This window comes from Triturus cristatus, chromosome 7 (genome assembly GCF_964204655.1).
Source record: "Triturus cristatus chromosome 7, aTriCri1.1, whole genome shotgun sequence".
Lineage (NCBI taxonomy): Eukaryota > Metazoa > Chordata > Amphibia > Caudata > Salamandridae > Triturus > Triturus cristatus.
Genome location: NC_140590.1, coordinates 1,397,057,746 through 1,397,082,120, shown reverse-complemented (window position 1 = coordinate 1,397,082,120; position 24,375 = coordinate 1,397,057,746). Strand labels below are relative to the sequence as shown.

Sequence of the window (24,375 nt, the reverse complement as noted above, 5' to 3'; positions counted from 1 at the left end):
ACTGCATGTCTTCGGATACCTTACTTTGCTCTTCCTTCATTTTCCGTAAACTGCTTAGCTCGTCTTCAAGCCTCCCCGTTCTTTCTTCCACCTGCGTAATTCTCTCAGATGCCTCCTCATACAACTTATTCATTTTCCTTAGTGAATTATGAATTTTGTTGAGCCCTTGCCTCGATCTCCGAGCTTCGGTCCTTGCCTCATTCTGCATACTTTTGAGGGTACTAAGAAGTAGATCCATTGAGGTTTCTTGAGTTTTAGATTGAGGTAGTTCCACCCCTCCAGAGGGAGAAGCCATATTATTAACCTCCTGGTATGGCTGTGAGGTAGCTGAGTAGTCCCATGATAGTCTCTTCGTAGGGTTAGGTGGGCTTTCTAGGGAGTTCGGCTTCCTACGAGATCTATGTTTCTTTAGAGTACATTTTTGAGGGGCAGAACTAGCTTCTGAGGCAGAAGACTCATCAAAGCTGTCGTCACTATGAGTTAAGGGCTCTGAATCCTCATTAAGCGAAAAAAAATAGTCAGGTGAAGCACACCCACCGGCAGGCTCCAAAATCAGCGAGGATGCTGAAGTATTCCCTTCCAGGGAGTTCTCAGATTCGGTGCCTGCCTCCTGCCTATTGACTTGTTTAACCCCCGACTCACCGTGACTTTTTCCGCGAGCCTCATCATTCTCCGAAGGCTGCCTCCCTTTAGGATTATCCTCTGCCACTGGCGCATCTGAGCCCGAGTTGAAAGTTTCCAAACATTGAGGCTGCCTCTCTTTAGGATTATCCTCCGCCGCTAGTGCTTCTGAGCCCGAGTTGAAAGTTTCCGAGCATTGAGGCTCTGCCGGCTCAACCCCGACTAGGCTACACACAGCCGAGGGCGCCTGTTCCAATGCCGGCGCTTGGTCTAGTTGCCTAGCAACCCCCGTTTCGCGGGGATTCTGCGCCTCAGCACTGCTCGCTTTGGCTTGCTTACCGGCGTTTCCTCTTTCCAGGCGGCCTGTACTCATCACCGGGAAGCTCTTGGATACTGAAGGCTGCCTCAGTTGCATTTCTCTTCCACCTGCATTATCGGATCGCAGATTTCTTGACTCTCGTGGATCGAACTGGACAGTCGTCCCATTGGGATTCCCTTGGAGCCCGCCAGCGCCTTGGACCCCACCAGCTTTCTTTCCAGTAGATTTTTTCGTGGTAAGTGCGTTGCTGGGTCGTGAAGATGCAGTCTTTGGCTCCTGTTTATCCCGGTTAGGCCGTTCTTTCAAATTATTATCTTTAGTGTCTTTAATATCTTTAGCTGCCTCGCCCCCTTTAATGATGCGTGGAGGCATATTATACCGCCCCAAGGTAAAAGCTGCCGCTTTCGAAGATCCCGCCAACAAAAATCGAATTATCCTCCACGGAAGTTCGGCAAACCTTTTATAGAAAGCCCAAGTGGTTTTGAGGTCAGTTCCTACTAAGCGATGCTCAGTTTTCATCCTGTAGTCTGAGAGGAATCACCACATCTTCTGCTGTAATCAGGAGGAGGAGTGGGATGCGACTGCTCACTGCATACCACCAGCGGCCATCTTGCCTCTCAGTACTTTACAATGATTTATGATTGCTGCCCTACAAGAAAAAATTAGGCACACTGATAGTCAATCACATTAAAAGAAATGCATATGATTTGTATATGAAACTCAACAATGAGACATCTTAAACACCAAATGTATGAGTAGCATAGTAAAAGAATTAAGAACAATGTGTGTAGTATTTACTTTTTCATCATGTTGCCACACATTAAGACACATTTTAGGCTCAGATACGGTGCTTCGTGAAATGGAGTAATCTGGAAAACTTAACTATGTAAATCATTTGTATTATTTAAAGGATTAAATCTTTGTCGTACAAGGTTAGCAACTTAGCAACAAGAACACCAATCCGCCTCTGTATAATTTTGTGTTTTTATCCATTTTTTGTATTTCTGTGTCTTGTTACTCTTGTTTAATTGGAATATGGCTGGTCGATTGCAGTCTACTGTTACTCTACAAATAGAAAACATTTTATTTAGAAAAAAAAGTGCAATCTCAGTTTTTCTTTTTCCTACCTTGGTAACACCATTCTGGTGTTTGACACACACCTGATCATTCTCTTATGTCTTCTTACCCCATTTCTCCAGCCTCTTTTTCCCGTTTGCTGTCTAGTTGCTATTGAAGAAATGAGACATTGTCTCCCGTTATTTTCTTGTGGTACTGAGCAATCTATTGTCTTTGTTAACTGATGTGTTTCATGCTTATTAAGTTTGAATTTTTTTTTAATCTCAATATGTTTTATCTTTTATTATTAATTCCGGGTCTCTTACCAAAAAAGGCATATAATGTTTTCTCACCAGTGTATCTCAGGTGCAAGAATCTCCTCCCTTGTGTTTGTGTTGTGTGATTAGTGTGACATGTATATTTGTCGCCCTCCATATTTTATCAATGCATTTTTGCAACTTCTGTTCTCAGATTTTATTGTCAGTGTCTGAGATCCCAAGTATGGTTTGGTGCATCTTTACTATAAGATTGCTGACGTGTATACTATGTATTCTTCAGATCTTTAAGTAAGTCCAAAAGTCAAAATTGAGAAATGTTTACATCCTAAACATCTACGGATGTTTCTGGGTCCTGCTCTCAATGTGTTTGGGATTCTAAATTTTGCTTATTTATTTTGCTTCTTTCTTCCTGTCCATTTAGGGCTCTCCTTAAGCTGCCGTTTGCCACTCCTTCGGCAGCTCTTCTTGGTAGTGGTTTAATCATAATGACAGTCACACAGCCATAGATAGCAGCAATGTTTACCTTAAACAAAAAGACCCAGACCTATAAAACCCTAGCAGAGAGTGTACCAACAAAAGGGGCCAATTTGGTATCACTATTCATTAGAGTTCAATCACAGGTAGTTGAAGAAAGACCTGCTGTAACCCCAAAGAGGCAGAAATAACGTCAGACCTGTGAGCCTTACAGCTCCTGGCGTTCAGGTCACGCTCTTGAATTCATGCTAGAATATTCTTCACAGCTACAGAATAACTCCTAGAACATCAATGAAACAGCTACTGCTTCTGCTTTACAAAATGCTAAAGGTTGAAACAGAGTGAGGTTCAAAATCTAAACCACAAGTTCAAAGCTACTTTTCACACTATTTACTAAATGCGAAGGAGTTGTTTGTCATAGGGTGCATCACATCAAGACATCACGTATAGTGTACACTTTCATGGTAACCAGCACACATAAGATCTTGTCAGGCAGCTAACGAGTTATATGACTGTAAGCAAGAACGAGGATGATGGCTGATGGCATTTATAAATGTGTGGAACGCCAAGGTCACATGCAATATCCATTTAAGTGTACAGCTGGGTGTATGACGTTCTGTCTAATAACTGGGTCCACATCTGATCATTTGCTTTGTTTTTTCTTGTGGGTCTTGTGCAGTGCAACATATGGAATTTGTAAATAACAGGTGATTTCTAATTTAATCATGCACAATTTACTGACTTCGGAAGGGTGCCGGGCTGTGTAGGCTTCATAGGAGTTCAAATGTGTGGAATGCAGGTAACCCTCTGTTTCTGTATTGATCATTCAACTGTGCCGGCTTGTGTCAGGAAGAAGAGCGGCTCAGCTTTTTGCCTTGAGTGTAGTGAGGCTGCTGCACTCTTTACTGGGCTGTCATTGGCATAGTCTCTTACATCATGGCATCTCATGTCAGTTGGAGGTTGTGTGAGACAACTAGTTGAGCCAATATGTCCTCTCCTGTCACATCCTCTCCTTTCACTGATACACCACGAGATGTAACGGTGTCAGTACCAGTGTGTATGACTGGTGTATGCATAGACAATGGGCCTTAGAGGGCTTCTAAGAATAAGGTTGCGAAGGGGGCTGTAGGGTATATGTCCAATAGGCAGCAGGAGAAGCGATAATGCCAGGATATCACTTCTTGCTTGTAATATTTTATTACAAGATAGTAGTGATGTAATTTTCTTATTACAGTGTGTTCTGACAACAGAAGATATCTGTATGAAGAAACTAATGTCGGCTGTTTATAGCATGCCCACCTATTGTGTATCTTAATGTAAACCTCTTCTGAATATCTACATGCGGGCAAGAAAAGTAATCCTATACCTTGATACCAAAGATTTTTGGGTTAAGGATAATGGGCAAGTTGAATTTGAGGGCCCCTGGCATTCCTCTATGTGCTGTCATCTTCATTGAGTGGTAAAACACGCTTCCTGGAATATTCTTTTGAACCGTTCTTTACAAATGTGTCACATTTTTCATAGTACTGCATGAGTTCTTTAAGAAGTAGTCATAATTCTTTTAAACATGCACATAATGCTGCATAGCAGAATACCTAAGAAAAATGTCTGCACAGATCAATCAGAAAATTGGAGCACATTTTTTAATTAAAGCTAAAGTTGAAGAACCAGGCTTCTTACGCCTGGCGGCGCAGGGTATGCCTGAAATCTTCTGAGTTCGCCTTCCAAATTATAGAGACACGGAACACTCTGTCTGGCATAGGAACTTCAATTTATTAGCTGCAGCTAGGTACAGTTGTCCTAGAAGTACATCAGTGGTAGGTTCTCAGGAGACTGCCACTTCAATTCGTGGCTCACAGTCTTTTGTAGCGCTTGAATCCCCTAAAGCAACAACCCCCACAAGGTGCAATAAAAATACAAATCATCCACAAGAAAACATTCTTTGTACAAGATACAGGATAATGGGTAATAGAAATTCCTTCCCTAAGGTCGTGCTCTCTCCCCGACCCTATAGGTCAGGTGGCATAGCCATTCCTAGGTTGGATTAATTTACGACAGGACGTGTTTGCGTGTTGAAGATGGTGATTCGTAAAACAACTGCAGGGGCCAAGAACGGTCACCAAGGGTCAATAGATGGTTATCTGGGGAATTAGTTGCTTCGAGCCGGGTCTTAGAATGTACTTAGCTCGGGGAAAAGGAAAGGTCGTGTAATGTGTGCAACAGTATAGAACGTGAAAGAAACGCTATGAATGTTGAAGGGGCCTGAGTGAGGGCAACAACGTAGTGGTGTTTATAAGCAAAGATGGGGCCATATTTTGAATTTCCTCAGACCCTCCTTTTGCCATTACTCAGGCAAAGAAACCAGAGGCTGGTGTTAATCTGAATCGACTTCAATAGCCATGAAATCTACAAGCTGTTGTTGCAGCATTATCTTTGTGTTTGCTGCTTTCTGTGATACCGGATTTGGAACACACAGGGTGGCGCAGAGTCCGCATATAGCTGGACCACATTGTAGGCAAAGGCAACATGAGAAGAGAATAGCCAAAGTCGCTCCGACAAAGGTAAGAATCTTCCATCCCCATGTAAACAGTAGTCCCCCAAACCATCCCATCAGAGACCAATTCCCTTCATCCTGGTGAACGGACTCAGCGATCTTATGTAGCTTAGAGATGGCTTGGTATACTGTAGGGGCATTGTCTGGAATAAAAAATGCAGCAGCTAGATCCGATCAATCTGCATACGCCCCCACGGTCAGCAAGGATGATATCTAATACCATCCTGTTCTGAAGCGTGACAAGGCGGTCAGCAGCGAGTTCTGCAGTGATGTTACTCAAAGCTCCAGCTGTTTCATTGACAGTGGCTTCTACAACTCGAATTAGTTGTCTTATTTCTCTACTGTTGGCTATTGAGCCCCAGAATGGAATCAGTCCTTTCAGGACATCCCCGACTTCTTGTCCTGACGTATCCTGGCCAGACGCCACCCCTCTTTTCTGTAAATGGTGTTTGGCATCTGCTATATATGTAGGGGGCAACAACCAAGCGATGTAACAAGTGCCTCTCCAATTACCTGGTAGAGAAGTGTAAGCCTTATTTCCACACACGAAGTATGTATTACGTGAGGGAACCATGCGAGGCCAATCTGTCCCATTCAATGTCACAATATGCTGGCAATTGCTTGTACCTTTATATTCTAACCCTCCTTTCCTAATACAGAATGGTGCTTGTCCAGGTACCACTAGAAAAGTTTGTCCTTTTCGAGAGGTTCTATTAGAGGGCAGAAAATACAAATCCGTAGATTTAGTTTGGCGATCAGCATATTCTGACTTCTCACTATCCGTCCCATATATTCTTTTTCTGTCTCGCCAACATAAATGGTACTCCCAAGCTCCTTACTTCTCGTGTATCCCCATCTCCAGAAAAGACCCAACTGGCGCTCAATTCCCACCATGCACTACACCGAACTTGGCAGAAGACCACAAACCCAACAGTTTGTTGCATTAGTGGCCAATTGATGTTGGTGTAGCATGGAAACAAATGTGTTGTTGCGGAATTCACTCCTTCTTGACTCAACATGAGGTGGTAGAGTGCCATGTGTATGCATTTCAACCGTAACTTTGGGGGTAGGCTGTGTAAAAATTACATGTAGTCCCCATCCTATACAAGACAATATAATACATATCAAAATCAATATTATTAAAACCATTATAAAACGATTATGCAATAATTTACAATGCTTTGTGCCCCTTGTTCGTATTTTGTCCATTCCCTTGTTAACAGTCATTTCCAGCTCTGAATATTGCCCGTGACGGGAGGTTGCTTCACTCACCTGTGATTGTCTGTAGTTCTTTATATTTTCCTACAAGTCCCACAGGCCTAGAGCCACATCTTGGGTCACAATTCTGAGACTTACGATCACGGCCCTGCAATCATGTGGAAATCGGGATAAAGACAAAGTCAATGAAGCACTATTGAGGTATTTTGTTCAGTCTGGGCCTCAAATCGTACCTCTGGGAACCAGGCACAGTTTGTTCTTGAAAAAGGAGATGTGGTTTAGTAGTGTCCAATTTCACTGCCGGTGGTATAGCTGTCTGGAGGACCTCGTCGTCGTCTTGTCCTGCTTCGGCAATGTCTAGGCGTGCATTGCTGAATAGTCCAAATCTTGGTGTTCTTCCGGTTTCAGAGTCACTAATTCGTTTATGAACCCATTGATCATAAGGCAATGGTAGGGGCACTTTCTTGCAATGTACCCCATGTACCCAGTTCTTTTTGCCGACCACCTTTACTGCAGTACGCGTCGTCAGTAGCACCTGACGAGGTTCCCTCCAGCGAGGTTCCAAGTTCTTTGACCTCTGGAAGTTTTTGACACAGACCCAGTCTCCCGGCCGTATGGTGTGACCAGGATCCGTTGAAGCCTGGGGCAAAGTATCTTGTACCTGTTGGTGAAGGACACGTAACTTAGTGGTTAGATCATGTAAATAGTCAATCAACAATGGATGCTCTATCTCTGAATATTTCTTTGGCCTTGGGACTCCCCAAACATTTGCAGGGCGTCCAAATACAACCTCATAAGGACCATACGGGAATGGGTGGTTGTTCTGGTGGATAAGAGAGCCAAGGGCAAGGCATCAGGCCAGGCAAGACCCGTGCTGGCTTGTATTTTTGCCAGCTTAAGGGTGCCTGTTGGACTTGGCCCTTCTGGCAGGTTCACCCCTAAATTTTTTGCTTTTACTGGTGACCTGGTGGTAGTGATTTTTGGTTTCTGCGCACTTTCCCTGTGTCCCAGAGTAAAGTGCGTGCGCACTCTGAGTGCATGTGGTGAGGTTGGCCTGCCCTCCCATAGGAATGTATGGGGGAATGTATGTGTCCCTGGTAGTTCCTGATGCGTGGGGAGTGCAGGTACGAGTTTGGTATGTGCGGACTCGTGTGATTAAATGCTGCGCGATGTGTGCGGTGTCTATGTAGCTAGTGGGGAAGTGCCACTTCTAGACGCTGGCATAAATGTGCAGTGACTGCCTGTCGCGTGATTGGCTGGCTGAGGTCATGTGATGGGTTAGGGAATCTCCAGAGTCAGGATGAGTCACCCAGTGGTGAATAGGGAGATCAGCAGCCAGATGGGTGGGAGGAGTACACCTAGGACCTGAATAGGGCTGGGCTTTCCCCACACAATGCTGGCTCCGCCCCCTGTGGTGCGATTGATGACCCTGGCCTGCTCTCTGAATAGGGAGAGGGGCTGAGCAAAACAAAGTGCTCAGGAACCAGTTGTAACTGGTTCGCCCCTCCCCTGCACCTTGAAACAAAGGTAAACCTGTGTATAAGAAGGGGCTGTGACCCCATGTAAAATGTCTTCTGATCCTAACTAGGGGGGCCTGTTGCTGGGCGCCAGGAGAGACCGCCACTGGGTACTGCCTCCCTGCCTGGAGGGCCCTGTGAGCTGGCCCCTGGGCCCAACCCTTGCCCCCCCTGCCTTCCTAGAGACTTCCCCTGGACTTTGCCTTGCGGAGGAGAAGCTCTCCACCTGTTGCTCCTGGACCCTGCCTTCAAGCGCCTGGGAAGCGCTATATCTTTGTTGGTTGCTGAGGAGCACCTTCGTTGTGGCCAGCAGCGCTGAGCTGCAATAATTAGCGAGGGAACGCCGACGTAGGGATTCCCCCGCTTTTTGCCGTGTTTTGTAGCGGGTGCCCACCCCGCATTGTGGTGCTCGTTGGCGGGTGCCCCCGTGGCATTGTTACTTAACCGAAGGCGGGAGCCCACCCCGCGCTTCAGTATAGAGGGAAGGAAAAGCTCCTTGCCGCTGCCGCAGCGAGAAGCCGGAGGGTTGCCTGGCAACCGGGACTCCTACCGCCGCGTCATTGAAAAGCAGAGCGGGCAGGAAGTCCCGGCGTCAGGAAAGACCGGGAGAGAGAAGGAAGCCGGTGCCTCCCCACGGGGCTCCCGAGAGCGAGGGAGAGCCCTGTGGTAACCGGGAGGAAGTTGCGAAGTGGCTGCAGGTACTGGCTGGGCTCCTGTGTCGGAAGTAGGAGCCCTGCGTACGGCCTACATCACCCGGAGCCTCCACTGGAGAAGCTGCATCCACCTGGGAGTACGGCGGAGGGGGCCCGAGGCACATTATCGGTGCCTGCCCCCACCGCATGTCAGCCCCGCGCAGTCCGCCCCAACGAGAAGAGACTGGAAGGCAGACGGAGAAGTCCCGGTAAGTTGGGCGGATCACGGGCGGGAGGCTGCATTGGTATCACGAAGCCCCGTAGGGCCTAGGGGAACATTTCCTGGCGCCCCCAGCCTGTTCAGTGCCAGTGAAAGCACAGCGCAGTTCTGCCTCGCTGTTCCTACGGCGTGCGCAGACGAACGACAGGGACAATATTTGCTTTAGAGCGCTAGTACGCTCCAACAACGGGGGCACATTGTTTTAAGAGCCTAGAGGGCTCCAACGTATGCAGCGTTGTTTGTTAAGAGCCTAGGGGGCTCCAGCACCGCATAGTGTGTCCCAGAGCTGGCATGCTCCAACGTGTGGCATAAGTCAGTTCCCCAGCTGCCCAGCACTTAGTGGGCAGCTGCAACGTGTAGGCTGTGCTCAGTTGCTCCTACCTTGACTGCGTGCGCAGTCTTTCCCTGACTCTGCTGGACAGGGCGTCCTAGCCCCAACAAGGCCAGTTGGCCTATGGACAGTCACAGGTGGTGACTTATGTGAGTTGGGCGCCATTGTGTTTTCCTGCACCTCTGAATGTGTTTTTAAGCGTCATGTCCCTTGTTTTACACCGCTGAACGTATGTTATGCATCATGTGTTTTCCTTCCCTACACCTCTGAATGTGTTGTGATGCATCATGTGTAATGTGCTTATACCCCTACAGGTATTGTGATACTTAGGTGGTTGTTTTTCTCCTAGTACAGGTGGTGCTAGTGAGGTCCTGGTTCCCTGCGCAATTTTCTCCTAAGGTGGTTAGGGTTGCGTAGGTGGTACTTACCTGTTACCAGTGGTTACTGGTTGTGCGCTACATTTTCTAGTTGGTGCTACAGTGATTATATGTGCTATGTTCTAAAGTGATATTTCTACAACGCGCTAGTTCCAAAAGTGCTTATTCCTGATAGTGGTCCAGGTGGCCCTGTCTTGTACATATCCCCTGTAAATTCTGCCCGTGCCTGTTGGCACATTGTAAAGTGTGTGTTTTTATCTAATGTGTTTTGGTATAATACAAAGGCTATTTTTATATAATACCTTGTGTGGAGTTTCTTTTGAGGTGGGCCTTGGGTGTTGTTGCTGGGTGCGTGCGCAAACGCTTTACACATTGCCTCCGGGATAAGCCTGACTGCTCGTGCCAAGCTACCAAGGGGGTGAGCAGGGGTTATATTTGGCGTGTAACTCCCCAGCCCTGACTAGAGTGGTGGTTTCTGCCTGGCTTTGGCGCAAGCCCTAGCCAACCAGAAATCCCATTTCTAACAGTGCCATTATAGCATTCCACCAAACCTGCTGACTGAGGATGGTTTGCTGCGTGGAATTTTTGCTGAATGCCAAGGCCTGCACATACTTTCTGCATGATCTGACCCACAAACTCACTTCCGTTGTCACTCCAAATAATTCTTGGTAACCCAAATCTTGGCAGAAACTCCTTTAAAAGGATTTTTGCCGTGGATAGAGCAGTATTATCTTTCAGGGGATAGGCCTCTACCCATCGGGAGAAGGCACATACCACAACAAGAACGTACTTCAGATTGTTACATCATTCCATGTGGATGTAATGTATTTGTAAAACCTCAAAAGGGTAAGTTGGGGGAGCAAAGTGTCCTGCTGGTGTTGGTGTTCCCTTCCCCGGGTTATGCATCAAGCATACAATACAATGCTTAATCAGATTGTCTGCACATTTAGGGATCCCCACATTCTTCCATACCGGAGCCAGAAGTTTGCATATACCTTTAGTGCTAATATGGGCTGGACCATGTGCCATGGTAACTACTGGGAGTACATAACCATCTGGTAACTACCAGCGTTGATGTTCTGACAAGTCTGTTCATCACCCTGTCATATCCAATCTTCCTATACTTTCTTTCCACGTACTCAATTCTTTCTCTGTGGCCTCTGCCTGGATCATTTTCACACTGTCCACAGTATTCTCACACATCCCTCCTTGTGCAACCCATCTAGCAGAGCCCACAACATACATGCAGCTTGTAGTGTCTCTAGCTGTCTCTTTCGCTATCTGGTCTGCGAAAGCATTTCCTTGACCTACATCATCAGTGATCTTCTTATGTGCACTACACTTCACAATCGCTATCTGGGTGGGCAAGGTGAGCGATTCAAGGAGGTCATTTACCAATTGGCCATGCTGTATCTTAGTGCCATGGGATGTGAGAAACCCTCTTTCCTTCCACAGGCGGCCATAACTATAGGCCACTCCAAACGCATACTGACTATCAGTATACACATTCACCCTTTTTCCTTCAGCCAACACGCAAGCGTTAGTCAGTGCTATCAATTGAGCTGCCTGGGCTGAGTTATGTATAATATGCGCTGTTTCTACGATAGTGTATAAGGAGGTGACTGCATAGGCTGAGGTCGTTTCACCATTGGGAAGCTTAAAACAAGAACCGTCCACCCATAAGGTCCCATCCGGGTCCGGGAGTGGAGTATCCTTTAAATCAACTCTGCCTTTCGTCTCTTCCTCCGTGCGGAGGAAGCAGTCGTGTTGCTCCTGAGTGTCATTTTCTACTAGAATTGGCAGCAATGTTGCCGGGTTCAAGGTATTACATCGCTTAATGTGTATGTGGCTAGCCAAGAGCGTCAATTCGTACCCCGAAAGGCGGGCACTCGTGAGATGTTGAGTCTTTGTTCTATTTAGGAGGGTGTCTACAGCATGCGGTACCATGACCATAAGGGTATTGTCTAATACCAATCCAGCAGACTGGCGAATGGAAACTGCCGCTGCTGCTGTAGCCCTCAAACAGCTAGGTAATGCCTTGGCCACTGGATCTAACGTGGCCGAAAAATAGGCACAGGGGCGTTGCTTGTCCCCAAATCATTGTGTTAAAACTGATAACGCGCAACCTTCATTCTCATGAACATAGAGTGTGAAAGGCTTACTGTAATCAGGAGTACCTAACACAGGGGCAGAGCACAAGGCAGTGCGCAAATCAGTGAAAATTTTCTGACATTCCGCAGTCCATGGAAGCGGGTGTGGTGTATCTTTAAGAGTTAGTGCCAACAAGGGTTTTGCCAGGAGGGAAAAATTGGGGATCCATTGTCTACAATAAGAGGTAATACCCAAAAAGGCACGCACCTCTTTTTGCGTACAGGGAATAGGCATTTTGGCAATTGCTTGGATACGTTCTGGGGTCAATCGCCGTCCCTCCTTTGACAAGAGATGACCTAGGTAGGTAACCTCTTGGCAGCAATATTGCAATTTTGATGGTGAAACCTTGTGGTTGGGGTCAGATAAGTGGCGTAGCAGTGACATGGTAGCCTTTTTACAAGTGTCTTCAGAATCTGCTGCCACCAACAGGTCATCCACATATTGAATGAGAGTGGCCCCTTGTGGTAAACACAAAGTATCGAGCTGTGATTTCAATGCTTGACTATAAATGGAGGGGCTCTCGCAATAGCCTTGAGGAGCTCGCTTGAACCGGAAGCTTCGGCCTGATAAGGAGAAGCCAAAAATATCCCTACCTTCCTCAGCAATGGGAATGCTCAAGAAAGCATTTTTGAGGTCAATGACGGAAAACCAGGAAGCTGAGGCTGGTATCATTGTCAGCAGGGCATTAATATCGGGGACAACAGGGAATTGAGGTATCACAATCTTGTTGACCTCTCTGAGATCAATCACAAAACGGTAGACAGGTGGCTGAGAAGCGTTAGTTCGTTTAAAAACAGGCAGAATAGGGCTATTACATACATTTCCCCTAGTCTCTTCAACCACATCGTTTTGTACTAAATCATGAACTATAGTCAAGAGAGCTTTCTCGCCGTCACTGGAAATTTTATACTGTGGAATGCGAGGAAATTTAGTATTAGGCTTGAGTGTTACACTGTATGGAGGAATCCGCAGTAGGCCCACATCATTGGGGCCGGTGGCCCAGAGGGTGGCTGGAAGAGATTGTAATTCAGGGGGAAGCTGATCTTTAGACAAGTATATCGTGAGGCCAATTTCTTACCTAAGGTAAGACGTACACCAGAAGGGGAACAGTGTAATGTCGCATACAATCTCTTCAATAAATCTAAGCCCAACACATTTTCACCACAACCAGTTGTTAAAAGGAGCGGGGCCTCCAATTTATAAGGACCGATTGAAATGGGCAAAGGGCATGAAACTAGGTTTAGAACTGGGGCGCTAGAAAAACCTACTGAAACATTTGTACAGCCAGACCAAGGTGCCCCAGGGAGTTTAGAGTGAATCATAGAGCTCTTTGTTGCACCAGTGTCTAATAGGAATGGCTCTGTAACGCCTAGTGCTTCCACATCAACATAAGGTCCACTTTGGTCCACTGGAACTGATACTACTCCCTTACTTTGTCCATGGCTGTCCTAGCTATGTTGGGAATTCTGACTCTCATCCTCAGTATAGTAATCACTGTTGTAATAGTTGGTAGACTGAACATTTTGCTGATCAAAATAATTAGTGGAGTTTCCAGGGGGCATGGAACGTTGGTTATTAGGTGGCGTACCTCGTCCTCTACCTCTTGGTGCTGACTGATAACCACTCTGGCCTCGTGACGCGGGAATACCGCTCGTGCGTTGTAACAAAACCGGGCAGTTATACTTTAAATGGCCTTCTTCTTTACAATAAGCGCATTGATTTTGGCCCAGTGGTGGTCGGGGAACGAAAGGCCCAGACCTCTGCAACTTTCTCTGGAATTGTGGAGACGGCTGATATTCACGTTGGGCGGGGCGAGGAGGATAAGCTTGCTGCAAAAGAACTTTTGTTTTCAACTCTTTGGTCTTTTTATCAAGTTTCTCTCTTTCCTCTTTATCCCTATTTTCATAATACTGGGCAGTAGCCAATATCTGGGCCGAAGAGGAGACCGCCCACACGCTTTTGGAATTCTTCAACTTATTAGATATTTCCGGAACCAAATTAGACATAAATTTGTCTACAAACAATCGTTGACCACCTTCCGTGCTCATATCCTGACCACTATGATCGATGAATGTCTCCTCGAAACGAGTGAAGAAATCAGAGACGTTTTCATCCGCTTTCTGCTTACAAGCTGCTAACTTATCCCAATTAACTCGCAGAGGAGGCATCATAGTCTTTAGTAAGGTAATGATCCTAGCTGGGAGTTCTGTAATTAGAGGCTCAGGTTTGGCACCACCCACTTGGAGTCTGTCCGCGGCGAGTATAGCAGCCCAATCACCCCCCAGTTCCCCGGGATGGTCCTCCTTTCGAATCCTAGCCCATAACGGTTGTGGGACCACATTACCCATTTGCATGTCTATATCGGCCAAATTCATGATACATGCATTGACAGTTTGAGACAACTCTTTGTAGTACCCTGCAGGATTTTCACGGGGGTCCGGTAACGACTGTTTAAGGGCCAATACCTCGGATCGCTTCCACGGAACGTGTACCCACACGCGTTGAAAGTGAGCAGGTATAAGAGGATTAGCACCCTGGGCTGCAACCTCCTCTCTCCGCACTGGGGGAACCTCTCTCATGGGATAGTGCTTCAATTTTCGCCTGACGAATGAATCGCGTTTCGGCAAGTACCGGCAGGCAAGCATCGTTCTGAAAGTGACAAGCGTTCCTACCGCGTCCTCGACCTCTGCGCCCACAATCAGCCCTCTATCAAACTCGGCCTGTACATCGAGCAGGCCCTGAGAGGCTCGTCCCAAACCCATATCCTCCCACTCTTGACTTAAAATGTTACTCATAGTATCAAAAACATATCTCTGCGTTGGCGCCTCCCACTGCTGAAAGGTGACCATAATATCTTGCACACTATACTGGGGGCCATGCGTGATCCACCTTCGGGCTTGAAGGTCTAGCACTTCCCGTTCCTCCGGACCTGGTAGCTGACTACGAGTTTGTCTACGAGGAGGAACAGGGGTCATTTGAAATGTCCCATAGAGAGGGGACAAAAGGCCAGAAACGGTATCGATCCTTCGCCTCCGAGCGGAGGGAGAATTCGTCATCAGAACAGGGGACAGAATATTAGGCGGGGCAGAAGAGGAAGTTACATTTACGGAGGGAGCCGAAGGTAAGGGAGAGCTCGGCAATGCCTGAGAAAACTGTCTTTGCGGTTCAGGAACCGGTTGAGGAGCGACAGGTGGGACAACAGGCGGAACAGGCGGGGCAGGTGCTAATAATAAAGGTGCATTCGCTCCGGGGGCAGGCGGTAATCCAAAAGGTACATTAGCTCCCTGCGCATAGGGCGGGGGTAATCTCAACAGATGGGACATTAAAGGATCCTTCTCATTGTCCACATTTTTCTCCGTAGGGGAAGTTGGCAACACTGGATAACATTTATCTACCGCCATACGATGTTGCCTATCTGAGACCTCAATCGCATGATCGGTTTCATTATTTTTAAACTGTTGCGCAGCTTGCAAAATAGACATATCCCTCCTATCCCTTTTAGCTTGTTTTATTTCTTTCTGTTTGGCCTCCTTACGCCATAGCCCAAAAGAGTCAAACATAGCCGGCCGGGCTTTTTGTTTAAACAAAGTGTTCTCCAAATTATCTAAAATATTGAGCTCATAACTGCCGTTCTGCAGCCATTTTAAAACACCATCTTTTCTAGTATAGCGAACCCACGCCTCATTAAAAGCTATGGGGCCAATACCATGTTTAGAATATACTTCATAAGTGGGAGTTCCGGCCGGAGGAATTGGACAAGAATCCTCCAGTCGGGAAGCCCTATCGCGATTACAACCAAACCAATTTCCAAATTTACTGAAACCAGGCATCCCTGCAACACTAGTTTCTGTACAAACTTTAAATAGTCACTTTGTCGTACACAAACTGCACTCACCCCTCGGTTTCGGCTTTTGCAAAAGTCGAACAAAACAAAACAAAGACAAAGGAGTGGCCACTATACTTAACTTATCCAGATGTGTCCGTACGCCAACAGAGGTCCGTCTGAGGTCTCGCGATACAAATTACCGAAGGGAGCCAAAGCGTGGCCGCAGTCAGGGCAGCAGGTCTTTTCAGCCGTTGGGAGGGAGAAGCCACACGGTAAAAAAACTTCGGTCCACTTACGAGATGCAGGGGTCGATCACGTGGTGCGCGTCCTCCGGAATTTCCTTGCGGGGCTCCTCACGATCCTCGGGCTGGACCCACGACCTCTGAAGCGGCCTCACAGAGGGCACCAAATTGAAGAACCAGGCTTCTTAAGCCTGGCGGCGTAGGGTACGCCTGAAATCTTCTGAGTTCGCCTTCCAAATTACAGAGATACGGAACACTCTGTCTGGCATAGGAACTTCAATTTATTAGCTGCAGCTAGGTACAGTTGTCCTAGAAGTACATCAGTGGTAGGTTCTCAGGAGACTGCCACTTCAATTCGTGGCTCACAGTCTTTTGTAGCGCTTGAATCCCCTAAAGCAACAACCCCCACAAGGTGCAATAAAAATACAAATCATCCACAAGAAAACATTCTTTGTACAAGATACAGGATAATGGGTAATAGAAATTCCTTCCCTAAGGTCGTGCTCTCTCCCCGACCCTATAGGTCAGGTGGCATAGCCATTCCTAGGTTGGATTAATTTACGACAGGACGTGTTTGCGTGTTGAAGATGGTGATTCGTAAAACAACTGCAGGGGCCAAGAACGGTCACCAAGGGTCAATAGATGGTTATCTGGGGAATTAGTTGCTTCGAGCCGGGTCTTAGAATGTACTTAGCTCGGGGAAAAGGAAAGGTCGTGTAATGTGTGCAACAGTATAGAACGTGAAAGAAACGCTATGAATGTTGAAGGGGCCTGAGTGAGGGCAACAACGTAGTGGTGTTTATAAGCTAAGATGGTGCCATATTTTGAATTTCCTCAAAGTTACTTTTACAATGAATGTAGTCTAATTCTGAAAAGCATGCAGATTTTCTCACGGATATAATTCATTTTATATTTTCACATTTTCTCAAAATTGAAAAATATGCTGTATGTTTTATAAAGGGTGTGTGTTAAAAAGTAGATTCGATTTTTAGAGATGTTCCTGGAATGCTTTTTAAAAACTGCAGAATTTCGTGTTTGGAGATCTGTCTAGTTCTTCAGAAGTTGCTTACAATAAAATCTGACCAGATTACTTTTTATACAGCGGTCTGTGCTGTTTTTAAAGTGCTATGCATCATTTTCTTCTAGAGAGCACACAGTTATGTTATCCTGTGCACAGAATTATTGTAAGTAGTGTAGCTCTAACACATTTTAAATTGTTTGCATAATTATTTGATTCTGAACATAAACCTTGTGTCTCAAATTTCTATCTCTGTCTGTTCAACTCATCTAATCCTATCCTTCAACTCTAGATCATCCAAGATCCATATGAGACTCCCAGTTCATGGAATAATGTCTGTGCTCTCTCTCTGGCAGGGTGGTGTACAATGAAGTTGTTCAGACATCCAGGTACTACATGAGGGATGTGACAGCTGTGGAATCCTCCTGGCTGCTGGAGCTGGCACCACACTTCTACCAGCAAGGAACGGTATAAGTTTAACAAACTCTCTAAGTTGGCACTGTACTTTGTAGCACCTATCAAACCGATATTTACTTCACAATCTCTAATGCAGAGACAATGCACTTGAGGGGTGACTGTAAAGAGGAAATGGGAAAATGCATTTAAATGTATATTTAAGAATGTATAGAATTCATGCTGGGATCTCAAAGCTTTCACAATCCAAACGAAAGAAAATATTGTTTTCCCTGACCAGGTGAAACTAGAGTACTGCTAGGACAAGAGATCTGACTCAAGATCAATTTCATAAAATCCCCTCTGTTATGTAAGAATCTTACCTCATAGATAATGCTTAAGCAATAAGTCCACTCAGTGACATCTAAGAGTATATTCCATTAGCATTTAAGAATCTCGTATGGCTCTCCTATGCTTACCGTTGAGTTTGAAAATTGTTCTGGATGTGCATGAAGTTCTTTGGTATCCACACATGAAATGAGGGTTAGCCATTTGTTCTCCTCCTCAATCATGTGAAATTATGTTCCAGGAAAACTGGAAGGGACCAGAAATCTGATGAATTTCTCTATCCGTCTGATGAGGAGTCCTGGTTTTCTTTTTCAAAAAGAAAAACAAAGCCCTATATTGGAGTTTGTCTATTAACATTCCAGAGATTTGTTGTTCTCACACACGTACTGGAAGGTACAATTCAGTTTAATTTGACCTCCTCTTCCCTGTGTGCAAAGCACAAAGACTTTTCCTAAAAAAAAACAAGCTGTTCAGTGCTATACATACTTTCTATGCAGTACATCCTTCAGTAAACATTTTGGCACAGAACCTCAGGAGAGAAGGTAAAGTCAGATTTCTCAGAATAAAAGGCAGCTGGAACAGACCTCTTCTTGGTTTACAAGAAAAGCAAAAAAACACAATTGAGAGGAAAAAGTCACCTAATAAAATCATTGAATAAAAGGTCGCCTGTGGTCAAGTCAGCAGCCAATTTTGTAATTGTTTAAGGGCTTCTTTGTCTATAGTATTCTCTGATATCACCATCGAAGGCCTAAAGCAGCATCCATTATGTACCTTGTGCTGCTGGGCAGCTCCAGCTTCGGTCTCTGCCCGAATATCAGTCCAGGCAATTTCTGCTTAGTGCCAACACTGACAATAGTGCAGAGCAACAGTGCCTTTTAATTTTTTGCTTTTTCCTAGTAAAGGAAAATTTCTACTCAAGAAAATAATACATCTATATATGAATAGCGTTTTGTTTTTAAAAGATAAATAAGTGTTCCTGAGGCTGGAAACCTATACCTGCATTGACTCATGCATGCGGCATTGCCATAATCTAAATTTTCATTTGTGCATAATGTATTCCAAGTTCCAAAAAATGTTGCTAATATCCTTCGGGCACGCCCATTGCTGCAAATTGAAAAAAAAAGTTCCCATAATGAGTGGTTAGTGTAATCTTCAAGAAGGTAGGAATTTGAACATCACAAATTGTGAAAGTATCATAACAAATCTTGAAGTTACGCGATATTGGTTTGAGTATAGATTAGTGTTCTCATTAGTATTTTCCAGTGCCTTGAGTGATTTGTTGTGTGTTAGCACTTTTAATGGGTACGTATCACTGAAAAAGGCAGCACATATGGAATAGATATTTAATTGTGTGTGATGTGTGTGTATGTGCTCAATAATTGGACAGTTTCTAACTTGTACCATGCTGAACCAAATCTATTTTCCTTTATTATACAGCATCTGTCGCGCAATTCGAAAAGAGCCAAAGTAGATGACATCCTATGAAGCAACTCTGCCCTGGAGGCATGTGGTATCTGCTTCCCTGAGTACCTCTCTTGTACAGTGGTGTTTATCAGTGTCTGAGGTCTGCAGAAAGTACAAGTCAGCTGCGACCCATTGTGCTGTCTGTTCACCACCTGTCTGGTTCACCTACACAGTTCTTTGTAGCTGACCCTGGGCTTTTGAGTGATGTGTGCTGCATGCATGAGCAGCGTATACAGAGACTACACTGTACAGTGCTGCTATCAAGAGCATTTCATCTCTAATCTTTCACCCAGTTACTGGATATGGCTCTAGTCTGGGGTCTTGCTGTTGCTTTCATTGGGAGAATGGCGAGGCTACAGCAGCACCAAAGCACCAGGAGACCGCTGGACTAATCGCAACACTGTGCTCCTTCTGTTCATGATGGCAGATCGAAATCTATTCCATTCCTGAGGCTGGATTTGTGAAGTGTAGGTATTTGACCAGGCTTTCTTAAACCATTCTGTTTTACAATGATCGGCAGTGTGGGTCCAGTTCTTATCGGCAGGATTATCGGAATGACTCTCCGACACGGAACGAGTAGGTCTGATCAAGCAAAGTGGACCAAGACTTTTCTAGAACAGAAATGGATAGAGTGAAGACAGACTGTGAAGAAAATTATGTTCTATTCATGGCTAAGCACTTGGGCAAGCTGCTGCTAGTTATCCCTTCTCCTGGTATTCAGTCTGTCATCGGTGAATATTTATATTAATTTCCTCAGTACTTGCAGGAAATAGATTAATGACAAACATTAGCATCAGATTTCGCATATGTCTAATTGTCAACACACAAATTGCTCTACAAGCAACAAAGGTGAAGGCCACGTTAACACTTTAGTTAAGGAGGAAGGACTTGTGTAGAACAGCTTATGCGTTTGCTAACACCAAGGTTCTGTGATGTCTATTGCTGCGAGAAACAAGTAGGCAGTTTAAAGTATATTGGTCTTTCCCATAGCTGTGAAAGTACAGGCTATTTCTGAATGTTGCAGTTTTATAACAAAAGAAGTCCAATTTTGTTAAAATGCTTGATACTTCTCTCACAGACATAGATTTAATCTTTGACCTCCACGCTACACTGCTGACATAAGTATTATCTGCATCTCTAGGCTCCAGCTATGTCTATCTTAGTAAAGTAGGTAAACTTATTGAAAATTCTGCAGCTTTGAAACTTTAACTGCTGACTATATCAAGGAACACAAGCTGAACACAAGCTGAACAAACTTGTTTATTGCTCCTAGCCTTATGTCACCTTTACCTATTAATAAAACTGAATGTCTGTCTATCTTTTATATTACTCATGCTACCAGGGTGGTTGTTCCTACATCATGCACTTACTCTACAAACAGATACTCAGATCTCTTTCTCTTGAAAAATCAGTTTCCACTTTCTGTATACCTTGACCTAAGTGCTCTCTCACTGCCTACTCTCTATTTCCTGTGATACTAGTGTTCACTTTACATTTCTGTGAGGACGGCAGTATTCTTTTCCAGTTGCGATCATGATAGTATTTTGTAATAGTTCCCTTGTCCAGTTGCTTTTGAGACATTTGTTTTACCTTCATATTTGGCTCGTGAGACTACTGTCTCTCTCCCTCTTCATTCCCTAATATATTGCCCACTGCATTTTTTTCTTGTAACATTAGTGCGCAAACCTGTGCTGCTTCTGTGACATTAGTTATCATTCCTTCTTTCCCTTGTGAGATCAATTCCCTTTCTTTGTGCGTATTTTTTGTTGTTGAAGCCAAACCCGGTCTACCTCCATACAATGAGGCAAAAGAGCTATTCTTCTATAGAGGTGCCAACTGGATGAGTGTGAGCAATGTTCTTATTCATAACATGTCAGGACCTTTAAGGTGATGTTAGCACTGCTTGACTTTAATTTTTAGGACATTTATATAAGCACTGCAATAAGAGTCTGCTGAGAAGTCGGAATATGGGCAGTAAAGGCAACTGTTCCAAGTCAATTTATTGTCTCAAGCCGGAGAATAATGGCTACCTGCTGAACTGAATTATAGGTAAACCACTGAGATCTTAGATCAAAGGAATACAAATGCCCATTAGATGTCCTGTTCATATTGCTAATCGTAATTAATCGGAGATGGATGAACCTTGTATGATTAAGAAAAGAAAATAGCTGTTTGTTGGTCCACCACATCTGTTTGGGAAGGATTCTGTAGCTTGTTGTCCTTTTGCCCATATGGTATGCTTTCTTCGCTCAGCTATACATTGCCATTTAGGTGATTTTACACTTGGAATTTTTAATGAACAAAAAAGCACATTGACATATTTGTCTCATTGGTGTAAAGAGTGCAATGATGGATCCAACGCCTATTTTGTAGGTTCCCGAGTCTGACTGTGATGATTGAAAAAGCTATGTTGTCTAACGGGTATACTTTTTTCATTCTGTATATATATATATATGTATATATATATATACATGTATATATATATATATATTCCACTCCAACTCACTCCATGCGTCTCTTCCGACTCACATAAAGAGAAACGGGCTGTGGCTCAATTTCATTTCAGGATGTTTAAACACAAAAGTAACAAACAAAATCTGCCCAATGTGTTTTGGAGAAATTGGCTCCTTGGTCACGGGTCCAGTTACGTTTGCTATAAATACACCATGTGATACATTTAATTAACAAAATAAAAGATAGGACTCTCCTATGATGCCCACTTTCAGTGTAATATATCAGCCATGTTATATACTTTGCATACAGATACAAACATATCTAAACTGAATTTCAAGCCCCTCAGTATATCGGCATCTTTTGTGTGGTTCTGGAGGGACATAATTCTTAATACATCGTGGTTACTCAATATGAATTCTAATGCCATCATGCGAAAATTGTCAGCAACTGAAATCTGCATCTTTGAAACTGAAGCAAACAAAACCGATCTCGGGTGAATGTACATGCCCTCATTATTTCCGTCAGGTTGTCATATATTGGGCAAGTATATACATTGTATAAGTATAATACATCTGTGCAATGCACTATTGCTCAAAGATTTCTTCGAAACCCCGCCACTCCATTCAGTAGTTCAGCCCAAGTGGGCAAAGACACAGGTCATCTCTGGTTTGTTTTCCACACGTTCCACAAATGTTCACATCAGCCAATCACAATTATAAAGCAATGTCAGTAAACCTACCATTTTGGAATACTATTCTGCCCAAGTGGGCAAATGTCTCAGGCCCTCATGATAGTCCCAATAAAAGGCGAAAACTTGTTCCGTGCAAAGTCCCTTCCAAAAGAGACAAAGAAAACCCTGCTAAGCTCTCTTGCACTCCCTCTCCACATTTCAGCATTAGGAGACTACAGACTAAAATACAAAAGTACAATGAGAACCTCACATTAGGAGTTCTCTCTAAAAACAAGCAAACCTAACAAATATACAATTAAGAGAAGAGAAGGGAAGGGCGGGGACAAAAAGGCACAGTTTATTTAAAATGTCAACAAACCCATCAGTTACTGAAAAAGTGGTGTAAAGGGGGCCTAATCTGAATCAACCTTGGTGGGCTGCCAGTTCTTCGTCCATATTTAGTCCACCCTGATGCTAGGTCCCATATCTAATAATCAGTGTCAACTCGAGTCTCCTCAACTCTTGTGTTCTGTTGCCCTCTCTCTCTCTCTCGAATTGGGCTTCTGTCCAACACACATAATTTTAAAAGACTGGTGTTTTTGTCATGTTCTTGTTTGAAGTGCCATGCAATGGGTTATTGCTCATCTTTATTGATGACCACTCTTATAGGCTCCTGCACTTTGCGTAAAAACAAAATTCTGAGTTACATGTGAGGTGTTTTATTACTGTGTATGGCCGATAATCTCTTGACAGTTAAACTGTCTCACAGTTGGTACTGTATTTACTTGTTTTACATGTTCTGGATGTAAAGTAGCCTTGATTTAACTAGGCTGTGGCTGAGAGTGTCTATAACCTTCTGAAAGTGACTTGCAGATTATCTCCAATGTGCTTAACCAAAACCTCATCAGTTTTGAGTACCTGCCCAAATATCATCAGGCTGCGTCCAACGTCCCACACCTGGCTGTGGAAGGAAGTGATAAACCTTATGGGTTGGGAATCTTGTGAGTTCCTCACTCTTGAGGCTAGTAACCCTGCTCTTTTCACATGTTCAACCTTCTCACATGCCTGCTCAATTGTTTTAGATGAATACCCTCGTTTGTGAAATCTCTGTTTCATTATATTCGTCTCCTGCTGAAAGGCCATTTCGGAGCTACAGTTTCTTTTAGCTCTAAGAAATTCCGCAATGGTATACTCTCTTTTAGATTCCTGGGACGGCAACTTCCTGCATGTAGCAGTCTATTGCCTGCTGTCTTTTTCCGAAAAAGACGGCTTTCAAGTCTGTTACTACGTACTTCAAATTGTAAATCTAGGAATTCTATTTTTGTCTGGTGTATGTGGCTAGTGAACATGAGATTTAAGGAATTCTCATTCAATATATTGGCAAATTCGTAGGCTTCTTCCATACTGCCTTTCCAGATACAAAAAATGGTGTTTAGATAGCGTACCCAGAGGATGATGTGCTCTTCAAAATCAAGGATGTTACTAACTGCCTGCTCCTCCCACCAGCCTAGGTAGTGACCTGCATAGATGGGGGCAAAGCAGGTCCCCATCGCCTTCCTCTAGGTTTGCCTATAGATGTTTTTTTCGAAGATGAAAAAGTTTTTGGTCAGACATGCATACATCATATCAAGAAGCGTCTCAGTATAAAGAAGATAGGACAAAGACTGAGCTCTCAGAAAGTTCTTGCTCCCCTTGATCCCCAAATCATGGGGTAAACATATTTATAGGCTTTTCACATCAAGACACATTAGCATGTAGTTTTCTTCCCACATGATACCATTATTCAACCATAAAAATCACCTGTATCCCCTATATATGAAGGGAGAGATTGTACAAGGGGTGTTAGAAAAAAGTCGACATATTTTGAAGTATTTTCTATCATACTGCTCCTAGAGGAGACGGTCTACCTGGAGGGTTGACAAGATCCTTGTGTAATTTTGGTAAGAGATAGTGCTGGTAATTTAGAAAAACTGCAGTTAAGAAATTGATATTCTTCCAACTCAATCAAATTTAGATCTCTCCAGACTGTTAATCTTTCTTGATACTCCCTATTTGCGTTCTCAAATTTCGGTCTGTTTGATACCTCATAACTATTCGTATCCTTAAGTTTTCTATGTCCTTCACTTAGATACATATCTGATGGGCAAATCAT

The 24,375-nt window shown here is 44.3% G+C and overlaps 1 protein-coding gene across 1 annotated transcript in view; it reads left to right on the top strand.

Annotated features, from left to right (window-relative positions):
• The window catches only part of DHX35 (DEAH-box helicase 35), a 446,551-nt gene extending 426,123 nt beyond the window's left edge, over positions 1–20,428 (top strand). Inside the window, exons 21-22 of the mRNA XM_085619115.1 lie at positions 17,251–17,362; positions 19,073–20,428. Coding sequence (XP_085475241.1) covers positions 17,251–17,362; positions 19,073–19,120 — 160 coding nt within the window. The 3' untranslated portion in view covers positions 19,121–20,428. The remainder of the gene's footprint in view (positions 1–17,250; positions 17,363–19,072) is intronic.
• The last annotated feature ends 3,947 nt before the right edge of the window (positions 20,429–24,375 follow it).